General features: G+C 49.4%; 1 protein-coding gene across 1 annotated transcript in view; it reads right to left on the reverse strand.

Moving 5' to 3' along the window:
• Positions 1 to 17,969, reverse strand: part of MACROH2A2 (macroH2A.2 histone) — a 40,389-nt gene that overhangs the window by 453 nt on the left and 21,967 nt on the right. The window contains exons 4-8 of the mRNA XM_084752306.1: positions 16,686 to 16,883; positions 15,075 to 15,185; positions 13,321 to 13,420; positions 8,493 to 8,582; positions 2,569 to 2,743 (exon numbers count right to left, since the gene is read on the reverse strand). Coding sequence (XP_084608432.1) covers positions 2,569 to 2,743; positions 8,493 to 8,582; positions 13,321 to 13,420; positions 15,075 to 15,185; positions 16,686 to 16,883 — 674 coding nt within the window. The remainder of the gene's footprint in view (positions 1 to 2,568; positions 2,744 to 8,492; positions 8,583 to 13,320; positions 13,421 to 15,074; positions 15,186 to 16,685; positions 16,884 to 17,969) is intronic.

Raw genomic sequence — 17,969 nt, forward strand, 5'->3', positions numbered from 1 at the left:
AAACATACTCTGCTCTCAGTTTCTTTCTTTCTTTTTAAAAAAATACTTATTTATTATGTATATGAGTATGCTGTATTCATATACATCAGAAGAGGGCATCTGATCATAGTACAGATAGTTGTGAGCCACTATGTGGGTGCTGGGAATTGAACTCAGGATCTCAGGAAGAGCAGCCAGTGCTCTTAACCACTGAACCATCTCTCCAGCCCTCTCAATTTCTTTCTGTTCTGGCTCTGGACCCTTGTTTGTACAGTGTGGGGCTCACCGTGCACGGGCCCAGTCACAAGCCCCCTTCTCTGGCAATGGTCAAGGGGAAGATACAAATAGGTTGAAATGTCCCCCACTGACCCAGATGTGGTGACTTCAGCCAAGGTCACAGAGGCTGGTGTGTAAAGGATGTCCCAAATTTGAATCTCTGTCATCGGAATAAAAAAAACTTGGCTTTAAATTCTATCAATTCCACATTTATATGATCATTGTCTTCAAAACACAAACATGGATTTTTTTGTTTTTGTTTGTTTGAGTTCCTTCAAAATCAGTTTACATGCTAAGTAGATTATCCACCAAGGGCTTTTCAGAATTGCTGGGACTGGAACTCAGTTACTTAGTGGTGGCCTGGCACGGTGGTTCTCAGCCTGTGGGTCTCAACCCCTTTGGGGGTCCAATGATCCCTCCACAGGGTTGCATATTGGATGGCCTGCATATCAGATACTTACACTATGATTCAGAACAGTGGCAAAGTTACAGTTATGAAGTAGCAATGAAATAATGTTATGGTTGGGGGGGGGGAGGGTGCAGGTGGTCACCACGACATGAAGAATTGTGTTAAAGGGTCGCAGCGTTAGGAAGGTTGAGGACCAGGGAGTCTTAATCGTCCGTTCACTCACACGAACTTGTCATTGTGATCTCAGCAGCTACTCTGGGCAGGCTGGGCTGGAAAAAGTTTGCTGAGGGCTCTAACCAGCTTCCAGGGACACAGCCATCATGGTCATTTAGGGTCGGCTACCAAGACACCTGGGGAATAGGTCCAAGAGTCCAGGATATGCCTGCTTCCTGCATTCTCTTGAGTGTCTTTGTGTGGAACATACCACCCATGGTCCGACCATGGAGAATATATCCCATAGTATTCACTAGTTCACCCTCAGATTGCCTGTGCCTCTGAGTCCAGCCTCTTTCCACCGAGCTGCCGTGAGAGCCTGCCTCGGACTGCTCGGGGTGCAGTGATCAAGGTCCCAGCCTCCTCCCCTGCTGACCCCCTGAGCATTCCTGGGATCTCAAAGCAGGTCTGGGATGAGGTCTAGGGGCCCTAATTTATAACTGGGGGCTGCTGCTGCTGCTACTGCTGGTTCACAGACCACACTTTGATTAGCAAGACCCGTGAGCCTGGGGTTTTTTCTGATCATGTGTTCTAGGTGAGAACCAAGGGTAAGGATGTAGGGTTTGAACATAGGTTTTCAGAAACAAACAAGGGGTGTGGCATGCGATCGCTCAGTTGGGAACGTGCTTGCCACACCAGCATTTGTTCTCAGAACATGTAGAAAAGGCTGGGCATGGTGATAATGATTATAACCCCAGTGCTGGGAAGTAGAGATGCGGGGATCGCTGAGACTGCATGGCCGCTTGGCCTAACTTAATCTGTTAGTCAGAACCAATGAGAGAATCTCTCAAAAATCCAAGGTGGTAAGCCCAGCATGGCAGCACACACCTTTAATTCCAGCACAGGAGAGGCAGAGGCAACCAGACTTCCCTGAGTTTAAGACTAGCCTAATTCACATAATGAGTCTCCAGCTAGCCAAGGCGACACAGTGAGGCCTGTTCTCACAAACGAGGTGGCTAGCCAAGAGTCATCTGAGGGGAGATGCCGCAACTGAGGAATTTCCCAGATTAGATTGACCTGTGGCCATGCCTAGGAGACATTGTCTTGATGGAAGGGCCTAGCCCACTGTGGGCAATGCCATACCTTAGGAAGATGATCTTGGGTTGTATTAAAAACACTAGCTAAGTATGAGGCAGGGAGTGAGCCAGCAAGCAGCCTTTGTCCAAGGTCTCTCTGTCATGTTCCTGCCTTTGGTGTCTGCCTAACTTCCTTCAATGGTGGCCTGTGACCTGGAAGTATAAACCAACTAAACACTTTGCTCTCCTAAGTTACTTTAGGACAGAACGTTATATCGCAGCAATAGGAGAGCATTGCCCGAGGAAAGACACTGGCCTTCACACACGCCTGTGTATGTACACATGTGACACACACGTGCACTCACGAGCATATACAAAACTAAAATGCCACCTGGCCTCACCCATGGTGTCTACCTTTCTGTCCGGGCATTGATGTTAACGCGGCAGGAAAGTTGGCTCCGGCCATGGAGACCTGCCATCCCAGACCGGGGGCCCGTCTGTTTGGAAGGTGGGAAATCGGGTTTCTCCTCTGTTGCCTACCTAACCTTCTGGCTGTGCTGGCAGACCCTGGCTGTGTCTCCTAGAGTGGGCCAGTAGAACACGGGCATGCATGTTGGTGAGCAGCTGGTTCCCAAGAGAAAGGCCGGAGGCATCAACTCAGAAACTGTGTCCTACCTGCCACTGGGGAAAGGCGGGAAGGCGACGGACTTAAGCTTCTTGTCCTCAGCTGCGGACAGGCAGTTTTTGATGGTCTCTTCCAGCTGTTCTTCACACTTGTCGGAGCCCCACTGGGGGATGTGACAGTGGATGACAAACTTGGCTGCGAGTCCACTGGATTGGCTGACGGCAGCTGGGGCGCAGAAGAAAGAAGTGCAGTTCAAGTTATTTCCTTTTTTTAAAAAAAGATTTATTGATTGATTATTTATACAATATCCTGCCTGCATGTATGCCAGCAGGCCAGAAGAGGGACCAGATCTCATTACAGATGGTTGTGAGCCACCATGTGGTTGCTGGTAACTGAACTGAGGACCTCTGGAAGATCAGTCAGAGCTCCCAACCACTGAGTCATCTCTCCAACCCTCCAGTTATTTCCTAAAACTGGGTGCTCAGGCTGGGCCTCCCAGGTAACCCCGTGAGATCATCCCAGGTGGCTGGGACACATCCCTGTCGCTGTACGGAGAGTCTGGTAGGAAGCAGAGCTCTAACGTTAATGTGACTGACAGCTTATCGTTTTTGGTGACCTGCCGACAGGTCAGGAAGATACTCAAAATGGATCCTAGGGACAGGAACACATCAGAATCACATCTGGTACTGTGGAAGGTTGAATAATGGCCATCCCCAAACATCTGCATCCCTGTGGTCTTAACTGTTCCCTGCCATGGCCAAGGGGGCATTGTGACTGAGGTTAAGGAGACTGGAGATGGATTGTCAGAGTTGCCACAGTGGTTAGGTTTAATTAGTTGTTGACTTGCCATAATGCTGGAATTGAAGGTGTGTGTGCCACAGTGCCTGGCTTTTGTCTGCTTCTTGAGACAGGGTTTTTTTTCTGTACACAGATAGCCCTGGCTATCTTAGAACTTGCTTTGTAGATCAAGGTGGCTTCAAACCTGAAGCTCTGCCTGTCTCTGCCCTCTAAGTGCTGGGTTAAAAGCTTGTGCCACCGTCACCATCTGGCAAGGTTTAATTTAAAAAATTATTTTTTAGGGCTGGAGAGATGGCTCAAAGGTTAAGAGCACTGACTGCTCTTCCAGAAGTCCTGAGCTCAATTCCCAGCAACCACATGGTGGCTCACAATAGGGCTCACAGATAGGGATCTGATGCCCTCTTCTGGCTTGCAGGTGTATGTGCAGGCAGAGCACTGGATACAGATGTATTTATTTTATGTATATGAGTGTTCTTTTAAAAATCTTTAAAAGAATTATTTTTATAGTATGACTATTTTGCCGGCATGCATGTCTTTGTATTATATGCACGCAATGCCCAAGGAGACCAGAAGAGGGCAGATACCCTGGGACTGGAGTTAAATACGTCTGTGAGGCACCATGTGAACGCTGGGAATTGAACCCAGCTCCTCTGGTAGAGCAGCCAGTGCTCTTAACTGCTGAGCAATCTCTCTGAGGTCCTCACCTCTCCTCTCCTCTCCTCTCCTCTCCTCTCCTCTCCTCTCCTCGCCCCGCCCCTCCCCTCCCCTCCCCTCCCCCCCTTCAAGACTGTGTAGCCCTGGCTGTCCTGGAACTCATTCTGTAGACCAGGCTGGCCTTGAACTCACAGAGATCCACCTGTCTCTGCCTCCCGAGTGTTGGGATTAAAGCCATGCACCACCACTGCCCAGATTCATTCTTTCTTTCTTTCTTTCTTTCTTCTTTCTCTTTCTTAGAACTTTATTACCCTAAACATGGTCCCTGTCAGTGACAGGCCTGGTAAGAACATGGCTACTGAGGAGTTTGATGGAAGTCCCTGTGGCCATCAGTCATCAGAGGTGGCTCTTCCGTTGCCATGCTTGGTTATGTCATCCTTCACTCCACAGCTCCCTTGGCCTTCACCATGAAATTGGGCAGCCTGGTTAAGACATGCACCGTGTGACTCTGGGATCCTCATTTGGCTATTAATCTCTTCATTTAGGGCCACCCTGACATCCACAGCACAGTGCACATGGCAGAGGTTCAGCAAGGACTGGCCTGGCTTGGAAAACATGCACAGAAGCACATGGGCTCCCAGCAGGGTCTGGCAAGGACAGCTGTGTAAGGGCCTGGACTAAAATTGGTCCTTTTACTGATTCTAAGAGGTTGATATTTTTTCCCATGTTTCAGTATCTTTGAAAAGGCGTCTTGGGGGGCTGGAGAGGGCTCAGTGGTTAAGAGCAATGGAGGTTTTCCCAGAGAACCGGAGTTCAATTCTCAGCAGCCACTTGATAACACCACTGTCTACAAGCCCAGTTCTGAGGGACCTGCTGCCCCCTTCTGGCTTTGTGGGCACTAGATATGAAGGTGGTACATTTGCATACATGTAGGCAAAATAGCCATGCACATAAAATCAAAAATAATAAAAAAGAAAAGGCAGACATCTCATAATCGCTCTTCTCCAGCAGGAGACTGTAGCTTTTATAGAAATAAAACACATGCCCTTCTCTGTCTCTGGAGGTCAGGCCCCATGAGGCTCTCTGTGTAAGGATTTAGGCAGTGCTGAGCTGCCAGTTTTCAGAAGCACTGGCCTGCAACTCTTATCCACTAGCTTGGCATTTTCCCTCATACCCCCTGGGGTGGTTTGAATGAGAACGGCCCCCATAGGCTCTTATGTTTGAATACGTGGGCTCCAGGTGGTGGAACTGTTTGGGAAGGGGTAGGAGGTGTGGCCTTGGAGGAGGTGTGTCACTGGGGGGCGGGCTTTGAGGCTTTAGAAAGCCCATGCTATTCCTAGGTTAGCTTTCTCTCTGCCTCCTGCGTGTGGATCAAGGTATAAACTCTCAGCTACTGCTCTGGCGCCGTGCCTACCTGCCTGCTGCCATGTTCCCTGCCATGATGGTCACAGACTCACCCTCTTGAAATGGTAGGCCCCCAATAAGCTCCCTCTTCTATAAGATGCCTTGATTGCGGTGTTTTCTCACCACAATAGGAAAGTAACTTAGGTACCATCCAACTAATGCCAAGGCCAAGAGTAGAGCTTGCTGCCCTTCCGTGAGGCAAGGGCAGTTACCTACCGTGTGTGTGTGTGTGTGTGTGTGTGTGTGTGTGTGTGTGTGTGTGCATACACACGTGTGCTCACATGCTTGCACTATCAGAAGACAGCACAGCGGAGTCAGTTCTTCCACTGAGAGAATCCCAGGAGCTGAATTCAAATTTTTAACTCCATAGTAAGAACCTTCACTGGCTGGGCCATCTTGCTGGCTCTCACATGGCCATTTCATTACAGACAGCCCACCTCTCCTCTCCAGTGGCTTTCTGGATTCCTCTTGACTTCTGAACCCCTGACCAGTCACTGTGATGGGCCAGGTTCAGAATTTACCTTCATTTGTTTTGCCCAAAATTTTCAACCTGAACAAGTACTTAGTTCTGGAAAGTTCCCTGCTAAGAATGCTTTAACCAACACCTCAGCATTTGCTCACAACATCCAAATTCTGCTTAGAAACACGTCACGTTCTGCTTCTTGTCCTGTGTCCAGCTTGCTTTTCTCTCACTTTTCCAGGCACTTGCTGGGAGTCTCCTCCAGACCCCTAGGCCAGGTAAACTCTTCAACAGCTAACTCAGAACTCTGCCTGAGTCACGGTGACAGAGGAAGGCTGGCACTGTGACAAAATCCTGACAGAAGCAACTTAAGGGACGGAAGACTTATTTTGGCTCTTGGTTGGAAGGGATACATTCTGCAGTGGGAACCATTTAGCTTCCTGGGATTCCCAGCCAATGACTGTGAGGCGGTTGGTTAAACAGTATCAGAAGGAAGAATGTGAAGAATCCATTAGTCTATGCCCCCAGCCAGGCCTCAGCCCCAAAGCTTCCACAACCTTCCCAGATAGTGCTGCCAGCCGGGAGTCAAACAGGGAGCCAAGTATTCAGACACATGGGCCTTTGGGGGTACATTTCACATCTAATAAACATGGGCAGGGTGGTCACAGGCCTAGGTTAGGGCTCTCTGCTCTCTCTGTTCTAGAAGCACAGATTTTGCACCAATTATAGCCCTGGGTGAAGGGTTAGTCTATGCACCACAGGTGTGCAGTACCCACAGAGGCCAGAAGGAGGCATCAGATCTCTTAGAACTGGAGTTACAGACTGAGTTTCCGGGAGGGTGCTAGGAATTGAAACCTGATCCTCTGGAAGAGGAGCCAGTGCTCTTTTTGTTTGTTTGTTTGTTTGTTTTAAATATTTTTATTTTAATTTTAACTTATGTGCATTGGTGTGAGAGTGTCAGATCTTGGCGTTACAGACAGTTGTGAGCTGCCATGTGGGTGCTGGGAATTGAACATGGGTCCTTAACCACTGAACCATCTCTCCAGCCCCTTGTTTTTTTTTTTTTTTTTTTTAAGATTTATTTATTTATGTTATGTATATGAGTGCTCTATTTGCAGGTGTGCCTGCAGGCCAGAAGAGGGCATCAGATCACATTATAGATGGTCATAAGCCACCATGAGGTTCTTAACTGGTAAAGCCGGCTCTTCAGTCCTGGCAATGGGAGTTTTATTCTGGCCTTTCTCCCCTGCCCCTATCCAGTGGTGGGAATCGAACGCATGGCCTCACACATGTTAGGCGAGTGCTGTACCACTGTGCTGCAACCTAGTTCCTCATGGGGATTATCACAAGCGCCTTCGTCCACTGAGCCATCTTGCCAGCTCATGCTCCATGCTCCTCTACCTCGCCTCAAGCCACAGAACAATGAAGCCATCCGGTGAGACTGAACCCAAAGGAAATCTTTCCCTATTAAACTGATTTTTCTCCGGTATTTTGTCACAGTGATAGGATGCTGACACCAATATTATTCAGTCACAAAAAGGAGGGAGGATCATATATCCTACAACTTGTATAAAACTACAAAATACTATGTCAAGAATGAGACACCAGCCACAGAGGGCCAGTCCCTGCATTTATATGAAATGTCAAAGCAGGGTGTGGTGGCACATGCCTTTAATCCCAGCACTCGGGAGGTAGAGGCAGGCAGATGGCTGTGAGTTCGAGGCCAGCCTGATCTACAAAGCAAGTCCAGGACAGCTAAGGCTAACACAGAGAAACCTTGTCTCAAAAAACAAAAAACAAAAAACAAGAAGGAAATGTCTAGTACAAGTAAATCCTTAGGGACAGGAAGTAGACTAGTGGTTGCCAGGACCTGAACTTTTGGTCAGAGGTATTAAGAACGTTCTGGAAGTAGATAGTGGCTATGGTTGCACAACACTGTAGAAGTGTTTTATACCACTGAATCACATATTTTTGAAAGGCTTATGGGGTAAATTTTACATTCTGTGTATCTTAACACACACATGAAAATAAAAAAATAACCAAAGCCCCCCAAGATCACTTTAGTGCTCACCTTGGCTGCTTATGACCACAGGCAACCCAAGAGTCCCCAGAGCATACGAAATGACCTACGCCTGCCGCTTAAATGATCAGAGCGATGCTAAGCTGCTCCCTTTGTCTCTCTTCCTCCCTCTCATGTGTGCGTGCGTGTGAGTGTGTGGAGGCAAAGGGAAGTCTTGGTGTTATCCTCAGGAACACTGTCCACCTCCTTTGAGATGGACTCTTACTGGCCTAGACTGTCTCCTGTCTCCACCTCCCCACCACTGTAGTCGCAAGCCTATGACATTAAATGGGCCTGGCTTTTTAAAAATGTGGGTTCTAAGGATGGCATATCCTGTTGTTTTTGGTTTTTGGTTTTTCAAGACAAGATTTCTCTGTGTAGCTTTGGTTATCCTGGACTCACTTTGTAGACCAGGCTGGCCTCGAACTCACAAGGATCCGCCTGCCTCTGCCTCTGGAGTGCTGGGATTACAGGTGTGCGCCACCATACCCGGCAGCATATCCTGTTGTATACAGTGACCACGTATGGATGTGGGGGAGGCTGAGGGTTGAGAGGATGGGGTTGAGGCAGGCTGAGATGCAGCCCAGTTTCACACTTACCTTCAGCAACTTCCAAAGGGCCTTGGGATTTGCGAAGCTCCTTTACTGTTTCCAAAAACTCTTTACCCCCAGCCTTTTCCAAGGCTTTCCCTGCAAAGGAGAACATGGGGGCTGTGGTGAGCGGTCTTTCAATAGTCATACTGTTGGACACCTTAGGTCAGGAAAACCTCAGAAACTGCGAACAACATGTCCCACTTGCTACCCACTGGTTTGTCAGTGGTCACTGGTGGCACGGACGACACTGCAGAGTCTGGGTCTCTGTGCAGCGGACTAAAGGATGACAAGCCTTGCTAAAGGATTCCCACTCCCCAATCCCCACTCCTACTGCCTCTTTCTTCCTCTCTCTTATTGCTAAGATCTCTCACATGATAAATAAGATTCCGCACCCAGTCTTTTTTTTCCCCCCTAAGACAGGGTTCTCTGTGTAGCCTTGGCTGTCCTGGACTCACTTTGTAGACTAGGCTGGCCTCAAATTGATAGCGATCCGCCACCACGCCCAGCTCTGCACCCAGTCTCATGCGATGGGTGGGTCCCTGTGCTATGTGTGAGACACATGAGGGGACCCCATCTCCCTGGGAAGCACAGGGAAGGTGTCATGCATTGCTAAAGCACTGTTAAAATCACGATCAGTGTTAATAAGTCCTTCTAAAAAGCATTTACACAATTCATCTATCTTGTATGTGCATGGGTGTTTTGCCTGTGTGTATGTCTGTGCTCCTCATGCATGCATGGTGCTCATAAAAGGCTTCCCTCAAGTGCTCTTTTCTTGCCTACTTTTCACAATGCAGATAGAGGTGATAGCATGCAAACGGCAGCAGTGAAGGGGGAGTGACGGCGGCAGCTGCTGAGCAGTTGGCAGGCTGGGCTACGACGATGGCTAAGCACTGATTGACAGCTGGCCTGTTTAAAGGCAAGAAACCAGGGGCAACCCAGGGGTCCTAGACACCCCAGGTCCAGGAGCTGGAGTCCCTGCCATCTGCAAGTACTGAGGTATCCTGATGCTTAAGCCCTCCCAGAAGCTACAAGGCCACCAGCTGCCAAGGGCTAAAGAATTCTGACTTCCTAGGTATAGGGAAGAGCAGAAACACAGGGCTAAGAATGCCAATACTCAACCCCTGTGTGAGAGCTTTCAACACCAGGCGGGGCTGCTCTCGCCTGCCTGCTGCAGCCACTCGCCACTGTGTAAAGAGTCTACAGGAATCAGAAATAACCTTGCATTTGGACTTGGGTCCCATCCTGGGGACATCTCATTATGTATATGCAAATATCCCCCAATCCACCCACATCTGAATCACTTCTGGTCCCAGGCCCTTATGGTTATTATCTATTTATCATTATGATTACTCGTTTCCGAGGTCTCCCTGGGTGACACAGCTACACTCCACACTCAGGCAAGCACTCACGTGTCTTTGGACAGCCAGAACACATCGGTGAATTTATATGACTGGGGTTGGGGATGCTATGTCTTCATGAGGGAGTTTAGGTCTCAAGAGATACAACCCAGCAGTGGTAGTTGTGAGCTTTGTCACACATTTCTGAGGCTCATTTCTGGCTCCCAGAAGCCTGGGGACAGCTGGAGACTGAAGCTGGCACCCATGTCTAAACTGTTGTTGCACTCTGCCTTTGGGGTCGGGGGTCAGGGGTCAGGGGTCAGGGGTCAGGGGTCAGGGGTCAGGTGAAGTTGTGTGGGAGGCAAGGTGAGCCCCCTCTTCCCAAAGACTCAAGAAGGAAGCAGCTTCTGGGGGCTTCTGAGGCTGAGAGTGAAGGGGGTGGGTGCGGCTGTGGCTCAGTCTGTAAGGAGGCTTTGCCTGGAATGCAGGAAGCTTTGGGTTCGAGCCCCTGGATGGACCAGACGAGGAATGGCGGCTCACACCTGTGCTGGAACTACACCAATTCCCAACCGCTGAGGAGTGCACGAAGCTGCAGGCAGTTTACCCCTCCCAAAGGGAGATAGAAGGACGGTAGTGCACACCTTTAACCCCAGCACTTGAGAGGAAGAGGCAGGCGGATCTCTGTGAGCCTGAGGCCAGCCTTATGTATAGATCAAGTTCCAGGGACACAGAAACCCTGTCTTGAAAAACAAAAACAAACAAAAAAAAAAATCAGGGCCTTGGCTGGATAGGATGACTGGCGTGTCTCCTGATGCCGCAGCAACCATAAAGGCCTGTCTGTGAGGGGATGGATCTGAGCTGGTTTACCACATCCAGTCCCGTCCTGTACTATCTGGTCTGCAGAGGGCCTGTGAGTACAGCTGTGTCCTCACTTTTGATGAGGAAACCGAGGTTCAGGGAGGTTAGGGAACACACCCAAAGCCACGCAGCCAGGCAGCGATCTGTAAATGCCTGGAGAGAGACCAGGCCGAATCAGAAGTTGTTTCTCTTACCAATCCGCCTGCATTTCAGCCCATCTCGCTCCTCCACTGACCACCAAGAGGTCAGCCGTGGGATCCACCCCTGAAACCTAAACTTGATTTTTCATCCCGTAACAGTGCATGTCACTCTACCTTACTGTAAAGCAAGACAAGCATCTCTTTTTTGATGTTTTCGATATAAAAATGCTGAACTAGGAGGATGTCTGAAACAGGACCTTGCTTTATTTGCAAGCTAGGGGATTCCAACCAAGCAGAACAGAGCTGGAGATTATGCCACTAGGGGGAGCCCTTCCACAGTTGGGGAGACCCTTCCCCCTAGCCTCAGGAAGGCAATGCCAGGGTCTCTGTCACAAGGCAAGAAACCAGACTGCGTTTTTGCAGTTCTGTTATGGCCCAGTGCCACCCCAACTACTTTGCAGGACAGCAAGTGGCCTCTGTGCCAGACCCACAGTGAGCCCAACAGTCTGGGGCCACCACATGGCTGAGCGGCTAGCAATGGCTTCAAACCATTCACCCCAGGGCCAGCCCTGGACTCCAGGGCCAAGGCCTTTTCTCCACTCCACTTACCCTTTCAAGGGAGGGTTGAAAACAGTTTTGTCTTGTGAAAATGGGCAACGTGGCAACAAATGGACCAGATGGGGGCCATTAGGTTTGCTGTTCCTGCTCATGCCTATGACGGTGGGTCAGGCCCACGCCTTCTCAGCTCCTTGACCTCCTCGGCTATGACTCTGCTGTTAAGGCCGAAGGCTGGCATTTCTGGGTAGCCTCTGAACTCAGTACAAGGTGATGGACTCCCTTTCTCAGCTGGGTTCCCTTTCCGACTGCTCTGGGGAACCCCACAGCAGGGCTGTGTTTTTACATGCAAATGAAGTAGCCCTGGAACCCCGCCCCCAACCCCAGGGCCAAACACATTCACCCTCGAAGCTCCTCCCACAGCCCAAGGTTTATAATGTCCCTAATCACGAAATAAACGCTCTCTCACTCCATTCCTCCGCCATGACCACCAACTGAGACTTGTCATTTATTCTGGGCTCTCCTCCTCTGTGAACATTTGCCACTGAATTTCCTCAGCCACCACTGGAGCCTACCCACTGCAGAGGAGAGCTCAGTGCTGACCACCTGAGAAGCACCCACCAGACCTGCATCTCACCAGTTCTCCCTACACATCCTTTATCTTGTCTGTGGGGCGGGGATTGAGATAGGGTCTCCGTGTGCAGCTCAGAACCCTCCGTCTGCCTCTGAGTGCCAAAGTTACAGCGCTGTACCCCTTAGTTCCCACGTCTCCACCCCTTTCCTTTTCACCAACAGCATTCTTAATACGTGAGCTTAAAACACATGCAAAGTTCAATCCAGAGCTTGTGCAACGATGCTTATAACAGCAGCGCTCAGGACAACCCCAAGTGAAAACAGCCCGTGTGTCATCATCAGCTTACATGGTGGAGCTCACACTGTGGCTCGAAATACCACACAGCACCGAAAATGAACAAACATCCTCAGTAGCTCAGGCAGGTTTTGTAGACACTAAACTGAGCTTAAAAAGCCAGGCACAAAGAACATATGGGGCCATTTAAATAAACAGACGAGACCCCTCTAAAGGAAATAATGAGAAAGGGTGGGGCTGGTGAGAGTCTGCTTTCCAGTGTGCTGGTTGTACAGTGGTGCCCACTCTCTGCTTTGAGACAAGGTCTCATGTAGCTTAGGCTAGCCTCAAACTCCCCGTGTCATTAAGGACAACCTTGGATTTCTGATGCATCTGCCTCCGCCCTCTGACTGCTGCTGTTACACACATGATACAGGACACCCAGTCTAGGCACCCTGAGGATTGAGTGTAGGGCTTCCTGCATGAGTTCATGGTGTGTGAGGCTCCAGCCCAGGGCTTTGTGCACACTGGGCAAGTACTGTGCCTGTCAAGCCCCGTCACTTTGGGGAAATGTCAAGTTGTACACAAATGGGCTGTCTCCATCCGTATAGCATCTTAAGACAGACTTTACCAACTGTACAGAATCAAAGCAAACCTTATTACTCTGGAGTGAAACCATTTCATCTCATCAGAAGACATTCCCAGCACTCAGGAGGCAGAGGCAGGTGGATCTCTGTGAGTCTACAAAGTGAGTCCAGGACAGCCAGGGATACACAGAGAAACCCTGACTTGAAACAGAAGAAGAAGGAAGAAGAGGAGAAGGAGGAGAAGGAAGAAGAAGAGGAGGAAGAGAAGAAGAAGAAAAAAGAAGAAACAGTAGAAGGAGGAGAAGGAGGAGGAGGAGGAGGAGGAGGAGGAGGAGGAGGAGGAGGAGGAGGAGGAGAAGAAGAAGAAGAAGAAGAAGAAGAAGAAGAAGAAGAAGAAGAAGAAGATGATTTCCACCTGGGACCTCAGGCAGAGGACCACTGAGTCCATGAGAGCTTGTCTGGACAGTAGGCTCCGCCCACCATGACACGGCTCCAAACCCCAGGCCTTACCTATCTCTTCCTTGAGGTCGATTTCGGCTGTGGTTGGGTGGACAATGCCCTCCACCCTCATGGAGCCAATATGGCTGATGTCACTTTGGGTCAGGGATAGCTGTGGTTAGGGAGGAAAAAGATGGAGAAAGAAGATCAACTGCCACTGAACATCATTTCAATTTAACGGTCAGCATCATTTTTCTCAACTGTTCAGGTGCGAGGGGCAGCACAAAGGGCTCAAATCCCCAGGTATCTCTTTTGTCTTGAGATAGGGCCTCAGGTAGTTTACGCTGGTCTTGTGTTCACTGACGTAGGCAATGTTTACCCTCAACTCCTTGTGCCTCCCACCTCCTAATGCTGGGTGTTTAGGCCTGAGCCACTGTGCCAGGCTTCCAGGTGTTTGGTTTTGAGCAGCTCTTTGGAGACCAGCAGAGTGCAAACAGCCTGCCTTCCCTGCCCAGAACGGAAATGGACTCTCCCTTCCTCCTTCTTGCCTTCATTGTGTATGCATCCTTTGTTCCTAACCTTGGTGGCCTTGGTCGCCTCTGACACATCTCAGTAAGCTCTGTGTGGAAAACATCCCAAGGCTTGCTCTGAAGTGGTTCTCACTCCTGAAGTGGAACCAGGTGTGTGAGGAGGCCAATGGTCTTGCTGGGGAGGAAGAGTCGGCTCTGGGTCCCCACCCTGCCCTTACTTTGTGACAGCTGCCTCCTCCCCAACCCTTCTTCTGCGCTATGGATCTTGCGCATGCCAGGAGAGCGGTCTACCCATGAGCTACATCCTAACCCCCACTCCCAGCCCCCAGTACCACATTCTTGGGTCTGCCTTATGTGTTTTCAGCAGAGGAAGAGGAAGAGCATTTGCCAGGGTCTTCACAGCGCGAGGGAACTTTCTGATTCTCTAGATTAGTTTGGGAGAAATCTCATGGCGCCAGAGGGGACGTACATATTTTCATCCCACCTCTTTGAGTCTCAGGTTGTTTTTGTTGTTGTTTTAATTTGAAATGAATAAGAAACACGCCACATCTCTGCTCCCGGAGACCTTGTGATCCCCAGCCGTCTGGATGGAGGTCCATTTGTTCGGCAGGCTGAGAACAGGCAGCTACTGAGATCGGGCTCACTGACTCACCGGCTACCTCCCCGTGTGTCTTATTTCAGCCCGGGTTGATTCTGTAGATAATCTGTCTGCTCAGTGAACTTGACACACATAGAAACGAATTATTTGCGTGTCTGGCAGGATGCGGAGACACTGTTGGAATCTATCCTGGTAGGTTTTTAATCTTTTTTCTTTCTTTCTTTTTTTTTTTCCCCCTGCAGCTCAGGAAGGCAGGCAGACTGAATTATTGACAGATAATTCATTTCTAGCACCCATCCAACTCAAGCAACATATATTGCTGCTCTCTCCCTCTGTTGAATGACATTTAATCATGGAAGCTAGGCCTCTTCAAGCCTGGCTGGGAGTTAGCAGTAGGTTTTTCTCCGTGGGTGCAGACATGATTGAGGCTTGAGGTACTTCCCAGCAGAATTAGAAATGCCATCTTATCGACCAGATTCTCTAGAAAGACTGTAGGCTGACTTCGGGTTGACCAGCACAAGCCAGTCTCCACACCAAATAGCTTGCTCCGGGCATGCAAACATCACCCGGGGTTTTTCCTTTAAAAATGGATAATTCAAGAGCAGAGGGAAGGGGAGCAAGGGATGGAGGAGGCATCATGGCTTGAGAGTAGCCGGGGATGTAGGCGGCTTAACCGCAGCCCAGTCTGACTTTGTTACCTTCTGACCCAGAACAAGGCTCTTCGAAGACAGGATGGTGAAGCCATCCCCCGGTCCATCTTCAGAGGTGGAATTGGATGTTCCTTCTTTATCGCTGTCCTTTGGTTTGGACTGTGGGTGACAACCAGAGGGAAAGATGAGAAACAGTCCAGAGGGCACGCCCCCGTGTCTGTGACACAGTCCTGCCATGGCTACAGCCAACTAGGGCATGAAGGGAAGTGGTCAGGTGGTAAACTATGGGTGATTTGTTCTGCAGCGAATGTGGGTGCCATGTGCACCCTGCTACTGAGCTACACTCCCGGTCCCTCTCTGCTTCCTTCCTCTCTCCTGCCTTCTCTCTTTCCCTCTCTACCGTTCTTTCTTCCTTCCACTGCTTTCTCTGGCATTCAAAATATAAGGTTACAGTATGACACTTATACACACATGTGATTGTGTTTCGCTCACCCCGTCCGCTATCCCCTCTGCTGTTTTTCTTGGTGTTGGTGTTGGTGTTGGTGGAGGTGGTGTTGGTGTTGGTGGTATTGGTGGTGGTGGTGGAGGTGGTGTTGGTGTTGGTGTTGGTGGTGGTGTTGGTGTTGGTGTTGGTGTTGGTGTTGTGTCTATGGACTGAACTCAGGGTTTCCCATCAGCTAATCAAGTACAGTGCTTCTGAGCCCCATCCGAAGCCCTCCCATTGCTCCTTGATGGAGAGGAACAAGAGACAGCAATACAAGGAAAAGAAAAGGGTAACACAACATGGGGTCAGCGGTGCAGCTCAATTGGCAGAGTATCTGCCTCAGATGTAGGAAGCCCTGGGTTCGATCCCCAGCACACCATAAGTGAGGCGTAGTAGCACACAACTGAAACCTAAGTATTAGGTAGAAACTGCAGGATCAGAAGTTCAAGGCCATCCTTGGCTACATAGACAAGTGAGGCCAACCTGGACTACATGAGACACTGTCTCAAACAAAACAAAAAAGTCTCCCACGGGGCTGGAGAGATGGCTCAGAGGTTAAGAGCACTGTCTGCTCTTCCAGAGGTCCTGAGTTCAATTCCCAGCTACCACATGGTGGCTCACAACCATCAATGATGAGATCTGGTGCCCTCTTTTGGTGTGTAGATTTACATGCAGGCAGAACATTGTGTACATAATTATTATTGTTGTTGTGTATGTAGTGCTTGGTAGAAAAACCAAGGCCCCCTGCATCCTGGGCAGATGCTCTAACACTAAGCTACATCCCCAGTTTAATTTTTGTTTTCTAAGGTAGGGTTTCTCTGTCCTGGAACTCAATCTGTGGACCAGGCTGGCCTCAAACTCAGAGATCTCAGAACTCCGCCTCCCAAGTACTGAGATTAAAGGTGTGTGCCACCATGCTCAGCTCCAAACTCCTGCCACCTTGGTCCCTTAGATCCTTGAAACCCTCCTCCCTAAAGTTGCTTTTGTCAAGGTATTTTATTACAGCAGCAGAGAAAGGAAATGAAGACAGACACCAATCTTGCATGTGAAGAATGTGTCCCCATGATATCACCACTGCTCCAAGGGTCCCCCTCCTAAGCTCTAAGATGTCCATAGAAAAGCAGCATGCCTGTGGAAGCGGTGATGCCTGGCTCCTGAAATGCTCTGTGACTCACCTTCTTGGACGTCCGTGGCTTGGCGGCCTTGGATTTCTTGCCTCCCTTCTTGCCTGATGCGGCCTTTCTTCCTCTTTTCTCTGGGGGTGGGGAGAGGATCGTTTCTGACTTGCCTTTGGTCCCTCGCTTTTTGGCCAGCAGTTCAGGGTGAATTCTCGGCAGGACACCCCCGCTGGCGATGGTCACTCCTTTCAGCAGCTGAGGGAAAAACGTGAAGAGCTGGTCAGGCCTGCGCTGGCTAACACAAGTCTCAGCGCTGGCCAAACAAGGCTTGCGTCTTGGCTTCTGTTTAACTAACAAAACTGATTGGCATGCAGCTCCTGGCGCTCCTGGCCTACGCTTGCAAAGCCTTTCTCAGTAGGTATCAGGTCGTCTGTGGTCTTGCATAGAAAGCAAAACAAGGCAAAACCAAAGTATCAGAGGAGTTGAAACTGGGACCCTGGCCAGCACTCTGGAATTTCAGATGACAAAAGAGAGTCGAGGGCTTCGCATGTGGGGAAGCACAGCCACTCACACCTGGGTTCAAAGGTTAACCCAAGAGTGAGAGCCAATGGCTTGCACACTCTCAGACCCGTGTCTCATTAGGAACATATACCTGGCCAGGAACCTCCCATTGGATACATCTGGAATAATCAATCCACAGTTATATATTCTACATAGTCTAAACCAGAGGGTGGTCTGAACCCAGATCTTATCCACAAACTGTTAGCCACCATCTGTTGCCAGCGCAGCACAAACAAGTTGAGAGTCTAGAACCATCGACAGCAAATGGACAGTTATTACAGCACTGCCGACTCTGACAACAAGAGCTTATAGATTTTCAGTTGCATGCCTTTGTTTTTCATTTTTCTAGCAATCAATTTGTAATCCTTTTTTTTTTTAAATGACCAATCTATGATGGACCAGCAGCTTTGAAGATTCTTTAGCTTGAGAAGAATGAGATCAGAACATAAATATACATAAAAATCCTCATTCTACTTATGAGCACCCTCCCCGCACCCTGTGCCCCAGCTCGCTTACTGTTATCCAGGAAGACGTTTCCTTGACTGTGGAGTCAAGCGGTCCTAATGCATAAATAGGGAGTCATTGGGAGTCCTATCCTAATACATCATCCACAGGGTTTGAGTTAAGACATTGCCAGGAATAATATGTACATGCAATGACTTACATTTAATGAGGAGGCAAAGTCTTGAAAGCATGGAGGGGTCGGTTCTAAAGCGAATTTGATCTTGGCTCTGAACACAGAGCTATGAAGATGAGTGTGTGTGTGTGTGTGTGTGTGTG

The sequence above is a fragment of the Acomys minous genome (genome assembly GCF_964271855.1).
Source record: "Acomys minous genome assembly, chromosome: 13".
NCBI lineage: Eukaryota > Metazoa > Chordata > Mammalia > Rodentia > Muridae > Acomys > Acomys minous.